General features: G+C 29.3%; 3 protein-coding genes across 4 annotated transcripts; 2 read left to right on the top strand and 1 right to left on the bottom strand.

The window, feature by feature from the left end:
• Positions 1-26: 26 nt before the first annotated feature.
• LOC113794052 (sphingomyelin phosphodiesterase-like) lies at positions 27-2,830 on the top strand. Its single transcript, XM_027344140.2, has 4 exons — positions 27-1,030; positions 1,110-1,693; positions 1,752-2,040; positions 2,115-2,830. Exons 1-4 carry the CDS (start codon positions 413-415, stop codon positions 2,775-2,777), a joined length of 2,154 nt encoding a protein of 717 aa, XP_027199941.2. The 5' UTR covers positions 27-412; the 3' UTR covers positions 2,778-2,830.
• A 40-nt stretch (positions 2,831-2,870) lies between these two features.
• On the top strand, positions 2,871-6,832 carry LOC113794053 (uncharacterized). Its single transcript, XM_075820830.1, has 5 exons — positions 2,871-3,029; positions 3,087-4,086; positions 5,494-5,697; positions 5,805-6,153; positions 6,234-6,832. The coding sequence occupies exons 1-5, from the start codon at positions 2,939-2,941 to the stop codon at positions 6,807-6,809; spliced, it is 2,220 nt and encodes a 739-aa protein (XP_075676945.1). The 5' UTR covers positions 2,871-2,938; the 3' UTR covers positions 6,810-6,832.
• On the bottom strand, positions 4,495-8,578 carry LOC113794054 (partner of xrn-2 protein 1). 2 transcript variants are annotated; one of them, XM_075820808.1, is made up of 4 exons: positions 8,025-8,578; positions 7,671-7,964; positions 7,477-7,586; positions 4,495-4,611 (listed from the first exon to the last, which is right to left on the bottom strand). In XM_075820808.1, exons 2-3 carry the CDS (start codon positions 7,880-7,882, stop codon positions 7,499-7,501), a joined length of 300 nt encoding a protein of 99 aa, XP_075676923.1. In that variant the 5' UTR covers positions 7,883-7,964; positions 8,025-8,578; the 3' UTR covers positions 4,495-4,611; positions 7,477-7,498. The 2 variants fall into 2 exon arrangements, with proteins under 2 accessions (XP_075676923.1, XP_027199943.2); XM_027344142.2 differs by lacking the exon at positions 4,495-4,611 and having other exon boundaries at positions 7,378-7,586; positions 8,025-8,576.
• Positions 8,579-14,138: the final 5,560 nt, after the last annotated feature.

Genomic DNA, 14,138 nt, shown 5'->3' with positions numbered 1-14,138 from the left:
TTGAACCTCTTTTTTTTTTTATCTCGTACGGTTGGTCCGGTTTTTTTTCTATTCAATCCGTCTATCTGAATTAGAGTGGTTCAATCAGCCTGTTTTTTTTTCTTTCTTCATTTATGGATATCATATCATAATAATCTTTATCTCAACAGTATTACAATTTCAAATGACCACCAATGTTCAGTTATCATTATTTGTCTTTGCTCATATGTGATTTTAACTTCTACCCTGATTTGAGACGGCACCTGACAACCTCGTGTTGGTTACTGTTACTAATTGATTAGTCATGATTTGTTCACCATCCTTGATGATAATGGTCATAATTTTCTTATGTAAATAAACTATTATTGGATCTTTATTAATTTATGATTCAATATTTAAACACTACTTGAACCATACATCATTCAATATCGTAATGACGAATGATCTCATCCGTTCATCGTTTGAATTTTTCACCAATCATTTATCTGGTTCAATAATGATTCGATTCAACTTAATTGTTATTCTGGTCATCATTCAGATTCTTATCATTTCAATATCCAATGAATCAGGTCATGTAAATTGTCGTATTGAAGAAAATTCTTTTAAAAGTTTTCAAGAAAATGGAATCGTTAAAACTGTTATCACTGTTGACAAGATGGCGCCATCAGCCAAAATGAATGATCATTATGAAACGGAAAATTGGATTGATAATCAATTGGGTCCTAATGATCCATCATTATCACCATCATCGTCATCATCGTCATCATCATCAAATTCTGACAAGAATGGTTCCAGTACCAGTACAATGGTAATCGGATTGTTGAAGAAAGCATTTCGTTTATTGAATCTAAAGCAAATGGTTCAAAATTTTCAACAAGGACGATCATCATCCGGTGCTTGTTTGGGCTGTAAAATAACAATGACTGGTGTTAAATATTTAATCGATTATGGTAGAGGTTTTGAAGATGTTGCCTATGTTACTAAATATTTATGTAAAACGCTTGCTTTACAAACGGATCGTGTTTGCGATGGATACGTTGATAACTTCATTGTTGGTATTGTTACCTATAATCATTTGTTATCATTCTAAACCGATGCATATCTTATTTTTTTTAAAAATTTCTTTGAAGGAGGAATTCGTTGTTGTCATGTCCAAAGTGAATATCAGCTCGAATGAAATATGTGGCTTTTTGTTAGGTGAAACATGCAATCAAGTTGTTCATCCGCTTTACAAATGGAATATTCGTTTACCTGATCGACCTTTGTTTACTAAACCATTATTTCGTTGGCCATTCCGTGCACAACAATCGTTCAAAGTGCTGCAAATATCCGATCTTCATATTGATCTTGATTATCAGGAAAATTCTAATGCAGTCTGTAATGAACCTTTATGTTGTCGAGCTGATTCACCACCATCAACATCATCAACACCAAAAGTTAAAACATCACATCGTGCAGGTTATTGGGGTGATTATAGAGATTGTGATGTACCATTAAGATTGGTTGAACAAACATTTCAATGGATTCGACAAAATCATCCGGATATTGAATATATTTTATGGACTGGTGATATACCACCGCATGATATTTGGAATCAAACAAAACAAAGTCAGCTTAATTATATTGATATAGCTGGTCATTTGTTTGATAAATATTTTAGTCATGTTCCAATTTATCCAGTAGTCGGTAATCATGAAAGTTTACCCATGAACAGGTAGGTATTTCAGATCAATCCTTTTGGATCATTATTGATTTTCGTTCACTTATTACAGCTTTCCACTATATTCACATCCGGCAATCAAACAAAAATATTCCAAACAATGGTTATATGATCGATTATCATCAATATGGTTACGTTGGTTGCCATCCGATACACGTTCAACAATCGAAAGGGGAGCTTATTTTGCAACAAGAGCTAAGAAAGGATTAAAAATCATATCGTTGAATACAAATTTTTGTAATACACAAAATTGGTGGGTTTTGTTGAATGCAACTGATCCTGGTCAACAATTAGAATGGCTTATACAGCAACTAACTGAATCGGAAAGATTAGGTGAAATGGTATGTTTACCTGATCGCAATATTGATAATGTTTACCAAATGTTTTGGTTTTGTTTTTTTTATGGTTCACATAGGTTCAGATTATTGGACATGTACCACCAGGTTCAAATGATTGCGCTCAGATATGGAGTATGAATTATAATCAAATTGTTAATCGATTTGCTTCGATTATTAAAGGACAATTTTTTGGCCATACTCATAATGATGAATTTGAAATATTTTATCGAGAAGTACGACCAGAATTGGATTCAGATCATGAAACAACATATATGCCCACTAATGTTGCTTACATTGGACCTAGTGTAACTACATTTGGAAATGTTAATCCTGGCTATCGAATCTATGTCGTCGATCAACAAACATTCGATATTATTGATCATGAAACATATTTTCTTAATTTAACTGAAGCTAATCTAGCTAGAGATCGAATGCCATTACAATATCGACTTGCATATCGTGCTAGTCAAGCTTATGAAATGAATACATTATCACCGACTGAATGGCATCGATTAGTAATGAGAATGCGAACACCAATCAATCGCAAAGAAAGATCCGCTCGTAGAATGCAAGAATCGAATCGATTATTTAAATATTTTAATCATTATTTCTACAATCTTAGCGATAATATTGGCGATAATAATAAATGTGATGATGAAAATTGCAAATATGAAATGTTATGTCGACTACTCACTGCTCATTCTTATAACACAACAATGTGTCAACATTTTTTATTATAATCAAATCAAATCAAATCAAATCAAATCAGATCTCTTAAATTAATATTTCCATACTTTTATTGTTGTAAATATTTTTTTTATTCTCAATTTTTAAAATATAAAAGAAGTCTTAAAAAGGGCTAATTAAAAGAATTTAAGTTGTTGACAAAAGAAAAGAAACTATGAATCGAGATAGTAAACATCATCAATACAGCATTAAATTGTTGGACAATATGGACATTGTATTCAGACAAATGGTTTCAAATCACAAAGGTTTGAATTATTATTTCGTCAGTGTCATCATTATGTGAATTTTTATTCCATTCTTAGATTTATTGAGCGCAACTAATATGTTATTAGATTCATATGAAACACTTTTGTCAGCAGATGATCATTCGTTATGCAATTCCATTGATGACGAACAACCATTTTTACTAAAATTAATCGATAATCTTCATAAAGAATTGCAAACTTTTCAACCAAAAACAATTGATAACCGTGATTGTTTGAAAACGATTCGTGAAAAGATTTCAAATTTAGCATCCGAAATTGATATCATTCTTAAAGATGATGATCAAATAGATAATTTATGTGATGATGATGATGATGAATTACAAGTAGAACACATTGAACAAGAAGAAAATGGTGACAATTTGATTAGAAATGAACCATCTAAACCTGATGAGCAATTGTCACCCGATACGATTCCTATTGAATCAAATTTGGTGATCAATTCTGTTTCACCATCACCTACTTCACCATTGAAAACATTAGATGATTATCAACAAGAATCTTCATCATCATCATCATCATCAGCAGCCGATATAAACTTGAATATAATGACAAAATTACATCGATTTGAATTATATCAGAATAGGTTACAATTTTCAAAATGTAATCTTTGTAATAATGGAATATTACCATTGAAAACATATTATAAATGTACTGAATGTGATTATATACTTGATCAAAATTGTTATCATAAAAAACGAATTATTTGGTCAATATTAGCATGTAAACCTATACCAAAACAAAAATTATCATTAAATTCAAATGTAATTGTTTTGATGAAAAAATGTTTTCAACAAATTGAACAACGTGGTAAAGAACATCGTCGTCTATATAATACAATGAATAATAATGATCAAGAAGCATGTAAATTATTGGACAAATATCTTGATTCATCAAACAACAACAACAATTCAACGATAGCTATAAGTAAACTTAACATGAATACAATATGTGCCATGGTCATAAATATTTTGAAACGTTTAGATGATTCAATCATACCAAGTCAACATTGGAATGATTTTGCAAAACTATCTGGTATGTGTTTCCCTTTATCAATGAAAAAAAATCATATTGACCCAACACACACACACTCCTCTCTGATTTCAGCAGGTAATCAATGGACAAATGAAGAAAAAATTAAATTTATTGAACAAATAATTATGAATGAAATGATTGCTATTCATAGATATGCTTTGGCAATACTAATGATACATCTTAAACAATTATTATCAAAAAATTATTGTTATTATTTGACTAAACAAATTTTAGCCGATTCACTTGGACAATATTTAATTCGTTGTCCTGAACAACAAACAATGACAATAATGAATGATAATAACAAACAAATACAAATCAAAATTCTCAATATTCAAAAAGATATTTTATTAATTTTATTCGATATAAATGTGGATTTTTGGAAACGTTTTTGTGATGATCGTTAATTATTTTGAAGAGAAAATTTATCTAATCTTTCATCAATTATAAATAAATAAAACATTTGTGATAACATATCATCACGCCCGGATGTTGATAATTGTTGTTGTTGTTGTTTTGGGTGATTGATCTTTATTGAACAAAAAAAACAAAACAAATGATAATTTCCATTAATCACATTAAACTACTGTTGTGAAACTAATTATATCGACAGACAAATTGATGCTTATGAATATTTCGCATAGCAAAGTGTATCAACATTGATTACGGTACGGTTCACTGAACGTACAATTGTCATCCGAAACAAAAAAATTGACTTAAAAAACAAAAACAAAACAGGATCGATATTTAATTGCAACAAGCTATCTATCGAAAGCAGTAGCTAAATAACGCACCAGAACATAGGGAAGCGATTAGTTTTTTGTTTGATTCTCTTCCCCTTCGATATAATGCCAACACACACATGGTTCCAATTTTTGTTCCCATGATTTGATGTCATATTGCGAACATATATGAAAAATTGTTTTTTTTCAATCTTCATTTGTGTTCCAATGTAAAAAAAATCCTAATATGGCGTCATTTAGAACAAAACTTACACACAGCATAGCATATAGAGACGCATAGCATTATTTATCTCTTTTCGGTCGCATATATATTGAGAACAGGGAGGCTGAATTTTGTTCAAAAAAATCCTCTCTATTGTAATGTTCTGAGGCCGTGTATTGACATTTAAAAGATAGTTGGTGTGTTTATGCAGAGACGACCGCGTATTTTCAAAATAAAAATTGAAAATTTCTGTGTGTTGAGCCAATTTGTTTGTCACATATTAAGGCCATGTGTATAAAAAGCAAAAGCCACATCCCAATTGATAAACATTTTTAAATTGAATCCTGGTCCTATCGGTACATACTGAAGAAAAAAAAATATTCCACTTTTTTTTTGTTGTTGTTGTGAATAGTGGGTTTTTTAGTTTTTTTTTTTTTTTTGGTTTTCCAACCTGGCCATCATATCATATCATCATGGACTGTGATTATCTATATACACCACCATCACCAGAATTGATCGAAAGAATTGCCGTTCGTCGTCGTATGATTTCTACACAAGGTAAAAATGCACGTGGTGTATCACCGAATGTTGATCCAGAATTGCCACCACCATGGTTTGAAAAATCTTCGTTCGAACATGCACAAAAATTGTTCAAAACATATCGAGTGATGTGAGTGTCAAATATATTCAAAAATCAATCAACAAAATGATCAATGAGTGCCCATTGTCCTTCCCTCTCTTTTTACCTTTTTACCTACCTTGATCGAATCTGATTAGAATTCAAATCAGTCAATTGATTGGCTTAAATTTGGTATTAAATTTCACCCACGGTCTGGTACCGTTGTTGGTGACCGGTAATTCTAAAACCATATCAAAATTATTTGTTCGTTATCTATCGACAACAATACATGTAACCAATTGGTTTCAACATGATCCATTCGATAAGAAAAGTAAAGCATATCGATCACTTCGAATGGTTCGTGGAATGCATCAAAATGTTTCAAATAAAATGAATACCGAAGCTGGATTGATTGAAGATGGTCAAACTGTACTGTGGATACCACAATATGGAATGTGTCATGCTCAATTTTCATTCGTCGGAATGATGACCGTATTTCCTAAACAGGTATGTTTTAATTTACAAAAAAATTAATTGTATTTTTTTCATTTCTAACAATAAGTATATGGCCCATCCTCTATTACCAGTTTGGATTTCATAATTTTACCGAAAAAGATTTTCATGCTATGTTTCATTTTTGGCGTGTTATTGGTTATTGTCTTGGTACTGATGATCAATATAATCTATGTTCGGGTAATGATCAAGAAACATTTGAATTATGTCGTCAAATTTATTTTGATGAATGGTTACCGGTTATTCGTTCGGCCAGCGAAAAAACTGGTGTCGAAATGAGTAAAGGAATTTGTATTGCAATGTCACATGTTAATCCAAATCTTAATTATAATGCATTAATGCGTTATTGTTCACCATTTCTTGAATTGAATCCATTTGATTATCGATTAGAAACTCGTCGTGAAAGATGTCTTTATCGTGTTTATATTTTTTTATTTAATCGTGCATGTAAATCCAGAATGGTAAATCGTTTAATGGCACGTGCTGCTGATATTCGTTTAAAACGAGCAATTGCAAATCGAAAATTTCATGAAGAAAATCTTAAAACATGTTATCCTAATATAAGTTATGAAAATGATCGATGCCCGTTTGATGTTAATTTTAATTATACAACTGCTATTGAAACTTATCATGGCAATAAAAATAAATAAATAAATGTTCAATATGTAATTAAGATTTTTTTTTTTTGTTTCATTTCATGGACGGTTTTTTTTCTCACTTGTACAAGCGCGAAAGATGTGACAAAAACCCTGACCTCACAACAACAACAATAAAAAAATTATTTAGTGAATTGAGTTGACTTGTTTGTATGTAGCATGAATTAAGTTCAATGTTAAAAACTTTCTGATGATGTTTGTTGAATCGTTTTTGTCCGTGTGTTGGCTTAGGAAATTTATTTTATTTGAAGGAGAGATAGATCAGTGTAACCTCGATTTAGATGAGCCAAGTGAGCCATCCCAAATGTTGATGATGAACGATATAATCTCAATCTTTTCAAGCATAAAATGCATCTATGAAAAAAGGGCCATATCTAGTTCCTGAAACTTTGCTTTTGGTACAACAACAACAACAAAAAAAAAGAGGAAAAAATTGTCTCCAATTAAGTTGATCTCAATGATGGCCGATGGCCTTACATGTCCAACTTTTATTGATGACGATGATTGTCCTACTTTGGTAGGTGGGCATTTCCATATTTCAATAAGCAAAGTATACAATATATCGTGTCATTAATAAGATTTTATTTCGATGACTTAAGATCAAGTTCAAGGTGAACTCTATTCATAGATTTCTTCAAACATTTACAGTAAACATGTTTACCTCATTATTATTATTATTCGAATCAATGTTGTTGTTGTTTTGATTTTAAATTAGCCAAAGGTATCTTCGATGCCAATGCTTTAATTTCATTCATTAATGCTTGATCGTACCTAATGTTTGATGTTTGTTTATTGCGTTCATTTATTAATATCATTAATGTCAATAATATTTATTTTTTAAATTGATGTACTTACTCGTTTTGTAGAACTTCTATGTTGACATAAAGTTGTGCATAACATAAAAGACGATCTTTAGCTATATGATCATAATGAGCTAACATAAAATTTTTTCTCATTTGCCAATGATCTTCAATCTCCCAATCTTTACGATATTGGTCAATCTCTTGTTCATCTTTAAAGTATTGTTGTTGTTGTTGTTGTTGTTGTTGTTGTTCATTCGATGACATTTGGTTTCCTTTTTTTCAACTTGTTTTTCCTTGTTGTTCAAACGATTAAACGAAAATGCTTTCAGTCTAATTTTAATGATAACTGAGAAAAAAAAATTATCAACTAGAATTTGTTTCCTTGAATCGATTTCCATATACTCACTTGATTTTTCGTTATTCGAACAGTCTAATTTTTTTTTGCAGAAATCGAATAATTTTACCAAAAAAAAAAAAAACATTCGAATTTTTTTTTTCTTCAATAATTTTTTGTTTTGTTTTGTTTCATTCAAACACTATTGCCATCTTGTAATGAGCAGTGAAAACAACAACATTCTTTTTCAGAATTTCTTCTTTTCATATCTCAGCAATAGATGGCATAATATGGTGATATGTTTTTTGTTTCTTCCAGAATTTAATCTGGTGATGTTTATATAGAATCATCATTTTACTCAACAATTGTTGTTGTTGTTGTTGTTTGGATGTTTCGGTTGTATCATCATTCAAGATGTGTATCATTTTTTATATGACCAGATGTGTCATGTTTTTGATGATGATGTGATGTGATGCTTTTGCAATCAAATTATCATCATCATTGACGATTGCTAATTGATAATAATTATCTGCCGTTACAATTAAACAACAATGTGATTTCATTCATAAAAAAATCAACTAATCTAATTGTTATATATTGGCAAATCAACAAAACAAAAATATTATCATTTGATTGATAAATTTTCGATTGTTTTTCTACCTAAAAAAAAATAGAACGCATGCGTTCGATATGGAAAAAACGGGAAAAATTCTTGTATTTTGTTTTGAATATTATCATCTCATCAGTTGTGGTAAGTTTCGTTTCGTTTTGTTGTTGTTAAATTTTTTCAATGCAGTCTTTAATATTCTGCATTTTTGTTTGGTATGTTTAGTCATAGTAGTACCAGAAACCAAAAAAAAAAGAATCATGTTTTTTGGAAACCTATAGACGCCTTGCGTGTTTTTTTTCTTGTATCCTCTCTCTCTATATATAAAAGTCAGGTCTATTTCGGTTTACTTTTTGTATTCGTATTGAATCAGTTATTGTCGACACTGCGGCGAAAAAATACCGTCCTCAATTTACTATGAACTAGAAACAAACAACAACAAAAACAATTCTTGTGAATAAATAACAGAATCAAAAACACCAAAACCAAACCAAAAAACAAAAACTCAAAACAAAATCCCACGTTTAGTATTCTTGTATTTTTACTTCTTGTAATCTCTGTATCTTTATATTTACCAAATCAATTGATTATCTTAAAACTGTGAAAGTGTTTTTAATTCCAATTGTTTTTTATAATAATTCATCGCATTTTGTAAATAATTTTGTTTTTTTTTTTGATGATGATTGTCAAAGCAACCAAAAATATTGAATGTTGTTGCTATTTATGGTTGTCAATGGAAACAATTAAAAATTCAATCTAAAAAACATGACATAAACTTTTTACAAAAACTAATCAATATCGTTATGCGACCGTATTTTTTGAGTTGTTTTTTTCTGTAAAAATAATAATAATCCATTTAAATCAAATAATAAATAATAATAACTTTTCATTATCAAGAATCGCGATTACAAATGGCAATAATTTGATTTTTTTTATACCGATTTACAACTGATATTGTTTTTACTTGTGTGTGTGTGTCAAACGCAATAATTATCAACATTATATGAAATAATACAATCGTTTTACAATCAATAAATGTTTTGATTTTCTTTATTTATAAAAAACTTTTCAAATTTTACATCAAATATACATCGTAAGTATGTTTTTCCTAATTAGTTGATCAAAGTGGTCAAATATTCGAAGTTTTGTTTTTTGTCCAGTACATTCGAATAATAGACATTTTTTTGACTATCTGTGTGAATATAGCTATGGTTTGTTTGCCACTACAACTATATGGATCCAGTTGTGAAACAAAAAAAAATATCAAGATTTTGTTCATCCATCCATTCTTAATGCATCTTTGATCTATCTTGTGTTTTGAAATGAAGCAAAACGAAAAGAAATTCAATTGTATGACGTTGTCTGTGTTGATGAAACGATGATGATGATGATCACAATTCAGCTGTGGATTGTCTTGGTTCATTGTTGTGTGTGGATGGTGGAGGATATAATATCCATATTCTTACAAAGCTAGTTAGTCAGTCAGTTTTTTTTTCTCGTTGAACAATCCATACACGGAGGTCATCGAAGAAAAAAAAACATTCATGAACAACGACAGCGGCTACGAAAAAAATCCTTTCCTATCCCTATACATGTTTATAACCTGAAATACATCAAGGCGTAATCAAGTTTTTCATTCATTCATTCATTCAGTGTTTATATGATTCATTTTTGATTCGTTTCATGGGAGATCCAGGCAGCCGTTCATTCATTCATTCAGTTGAATTGACTCTCTTCTCTCTTTTTTTGTTATTCTCTTCCCAGATTTTCTATCCTTCGTTAATATTTATTTTTTTCAAAAAAAAAGAAATGAAATTTCCAATCATTTCTTGTCAAGCTAGTTAAAATAGTGTGTGTGTGTGTGTGTGTGTGTGTGTTTCCCTCTATCTTTTCTCCTCTTCTCTTCTACGCCGTATAGCCAATGTTCAATTATCTTTTCATTTTCCAGAAGAAGAAGAAAAAAAACCAAACCAGCAAACCATTTTCCAATCATAAGAAAAGAGAAAAAGAAGAAAATTTTTGTCTTGTCTTGTCTTTTTTCTGCTGGATTTCAAGATTTGTTGTTCATTTATCTCAATATATTACCCGAATATTACAATTGTTTTGTTTTGTGATGTGACATATTTTATATTGTTTTTGTCTGTCTGTGTTTTTATATATGTTTGGTGCTACTCTACTATACTGTAGGATATCCGTTATTTAAATTTTTTTCTTTCTTTCTTCTTTCTGTCTTACTTAGACGATGAGAATTTATGGTGATGATAAATTTGTGGATGCAGTAATTTTGATAATCAAAAAAAACATTTTGCATTCATCCGAATTCATTCTGCTAATTATCATCATCATTATCATTGATTCTTTTAATGTTCAATCATCGAGTCTGTGCTTGTATGTGTATATATGGTGTATGTTTTATCCACAAAATCTAATTTCGACGTCATCATTTTTTTTTGTTTGAAAAATTTTAAAATTGTGTAAACAATTTAATTCCAATCAAACCATCCCTGGTTGAAAACTGAATACAAAAATATTAAACCCTTATTTACAAACAAACAAACAAACAAAAAATTTTGATTCATATTTCTGTTATATATCATCCGAGTTTTTCAACTTTTGGAGAAATCATTGGAAAAAGAAATTGAAAATTTCCATATAAATTGGGTGTGTTTCTGTATGTTTTTTTCTCTCGTTGATTCAAATAGAATCTTTGAAATTTTTTTTTTTTTTTTTTTTGGTGATTTATTTATCCATTAACATTAACTTTGTTGTTGTTGTTGTTGTTGTTGTTTGACAAGGAAATCAGTCAGTTTACATATATTGTGGTTTCATTATGGTAACAATCGCCATCATCATTATTATCAGGACAAGGAAAAAGTATTGAATTTAATTTCACTTATAATATACTTTATCAATAAAACCTATTGATACTGATTGATAATATGAAGAAATTTATCTTCTTCTTTTTTTTTGGTCAACGACATTTTGACCTTTTTTTTGTTTATTCAATAGTAGTAGTTGTAAGTTTGTTTGTTCAATTTCGGTTTTGTTCAATCGGATATCAAACAAATTTAATTACATTTGATCGATACGCAGACACAATAGATTTAAAATGATAAACCAAAAGACGACATCATCATCGTTTTCATTTTCGATATTTTTCCTAAAAAATTTCTTTTCCGAAAACTTTTTTTTTCGAAAAATAAGAAGATTAAAAAGGCCATTTGATGATTATGTTTGAAAAAAAGGTATTTTTATACCATGACTATATTGTCATTTTGTTGGCTCGGATATCTGTTCTGTTCTCCCGAACAATGATCCTTTTTTTTCTTCGTTTTCTCATATGATGATGATTCATTTTTTTTTTTTTTTTTTGGCGTCTGTGTCGTCTCGATGATGATGGTGATTACCTGGGTATTTCGATTTCAAATGAATGACTGGTCCGACTGGCAATATATCGTTGATGATCATTTTCGATTTCCTTTTTTTTCATGTTGAAAATATAGTTCCGTATTTGATAAATAAAAAAAAACTTTATGCTTTATCATCATTCAGATCTTGTATTTATTTTTTTTTCGAAGAAATATTAATTGCATCCAAATGTTTTTTTTTCTTGTCGCAATTGATCATTTTGATACCATCACACATTATGAATAATGATTTATTCTACCTAAATAAAAATCAATCTTGTTGTTTTCAATGAAAATTATAATTCATAATCATCATGTCCAGCAAAACATTCATTAATTTTAACTCTCTCGTTCATTCACTCTCTCCCTAGAAAGAAAACATTGGGTTATCAATTCAATAATCGATTCAATCATTAATCTGAAATCTGGTGATTTACCTGTTGTTTTTAGACATTAAAAAGTTTAATTTTAGCCTTTTTTTCCGATTTACGAATATAAAAATTCTTCAATTAGAGAGGATCCCTCTATTCTCATTTTTATATATTTTGTACCGTCTCTTTTTACATATTTTTTTTCATTCATTCAAATTTGAATATATAAAAAAAAATGTAAATCTAAAATGACCTCATTCACTTGACTATTTTCATCTATTAACCATCATCATCATCATCATCATCTTTATCGTCGTTGTCGTTTATTATCATTATTAATATAAACGGTAAAAGCAATGACAATGATGGTGGTGGTGGTGGTGGTAGTTTCTGAGAACTCTCATCGTCTAATTATCTTTATATATTTTTTTGATGATGAAAATGTTGAAACAAATAAACAGAAATAATGAATAATAACTGTCGTTTCAGTGATGATGATGATAACACTTGCTTACCTCATGTCCTCTTTTTTGTTCAAAAAAAATCCTAATCTATTGTTGATTTGATCGGTCGGTCGTTTTATTCATAGCTGGATTTTTTTTCTAATAGGGGGTTCACACTAGCAGCAATGTGAATGAAATATTTCAAATGCAATATTTCAGTCCATAAGGCTGAAATGTAGTGAAATATTGCATTTGAAATATTTCATTCACATTGCTGCTAGTGTGAAACCCCTATAATATAAATCCCAAATGAAAAATATCTATGTGACTTGCTATGATGACTTGTGTGTGCGGGTGGATCAAAAACCTATTTTTGTTTCTGGAAATATAATTCATTCATGAATGAATGAATGAAAAAACCAGTGGTTATCAAAAACTAATGTTTTTTTTCTGGTTGTTGTTGTTGACATTTTTTTTCTCTCTCTCTCGTTCTGAATGAATGAATTGTTGTTCATTTTGTTTTTTTCCCCATTTTGTTTTTCATTATTATTATTTTTTATTTATAAAAATGTTTAGTGACGCATCACATTTACATGTACATTGTTGTTGTTGTTATTTAGATTTTCATTATTATTTCGGTAAAAAATTAAAATTTACAAAAAATGACAGATGTCAACCGAATGATGAAATTATTAATATTTTTTGTAATCATCATCATGGTGTTTCCTGAAATTTTATTGAAATGTTTGCCATTTTCAATCATATTTTGATTCGTTTAAGCAGGATTTTGGTTTGGAAACCATAGAAAAAAATCCTAAATATGATTTCAAATTGCCCAGAATGAAGTTCATTTTGTTTATGAATTTCTTTGAAAATCCAGATCATATTTTTGCACATGTTTTTTGTTTCATTTTTATTGAAAATATATCCAAAACAAAACAATCAAATAACATGATTTACATTTATCCGATTGTAAATGTTTTTGTTTTGTTGTTGGATACATATGGTTATTTTCAAACATTTTTCATTTCATTTGATTTTCATTATTAATAATATAGACATATATAGAATATATAAAGAATGTTCAACTTGTCAAAAAAAAACAAAATGTCTATGAAATCTATCGACCAGATGAATCAATTTTTGTTTTCGCTTTTGTTTTGTTGATGATATAAACACACACATATTGTAAATATGTTTCTATGTTTGATGATGAAAATTGATTTATCTAAAAATATTATTTTTTCCATCATCATCATCATAATCGAAACATTGGTAAACCGATGTTTCCTATGGATTCATTGTGCTTCACATGTTTGATCAATGTTCGACATTTTTTTTCCGTTTTGTCTATATTG

This window comes from Dermatophagoides pteronyssinus, unplaced genomic scaffold (assembly GCF_027571235.1).
Source record: "Dermatophagoides pteronyssinus isolate colony J.1.1.1.1 unplaced genomic scaffold, Derpt_VIB-CSIC_2022.12 sq0001, whole genome shotgun sequence".
NCBI classification, from domain to species: domain Eukaryota; kingdom Metazoa; phylum Arthropoda; class Arachnida; order Sarcoptiformes; family Pyroglyphidae; genus Dermatophagoides; species Dermatophagoides pteronyssinus.
Note: the sequence above shows the minus strand (reverse complement) of the source record. Positions and strands in the feature narration are given on the sequence as shown.

What these genes read in the sequence shown, in the direction of transcription:
- LOC113794052 (XM_027344140.2), top strand. Translation starts at nt 413, where the DNA reads ATGACGAATGATCTCATCCGTTCATCGTTTGAATTTTTCACCAATCAT. An exon ending in GATACGTTGATAACTTCATT is followed by an intron (nt 1,031 to 1,109) that starts GTTGGTATTGTT and finishes ATTTCTTTGAAG; the next exon opens with GAGGAATTCGTTGTTGTCAT. An exon ending in GAAAGTTTACCCATGAACAG is followed by an intron (nt 1,694 to 1,751) that starts GTAGGTATTTCA and finishes CACTTATTACAG; the next exon opens with CTTTCCACTATATTCACATC.
- LOC113794053 (XM_075820830.1), top strand. Translation starts at nt 2,939, where the DNA reads ATGAATCGAGATAGTAAACATCATCAATACAGCATTAAATTGTTGGAC. An exon ending in TTTGCAAAACTATCTGGTAT is followed by an intron (nt 4,087 to 5,493) that starts GTGTTTCCCTTT and finishes GCCATCATATCA; the next exon opens with TATCATCATGGACTGTGATT. An exon ending in TGACCGTATTTCCTAAACAG is followed by an intron (nt 6,154 to 6,233) that starts GTATGTTTTAAT and finishes CTCTATTACCAG; the next exon opens with TTTGGATTTCATAATTTTAC.
- LOC113794054 (XM_075820808.1), bottom strand. Translation starts at nt 7,882, where the DNA reads ATGTCATCGAATGAACAACAACAACAACAACAACAACAACAACAATAC. An exon ending in ATAGAAGTTCTACAAAACGA is followed by an intron (nt 7,587 to 7,670) that starts GTAAGTACATCA and finishes ATCAAACATTAG; the next exon opens with GTACGATCAAGCATTAATGA.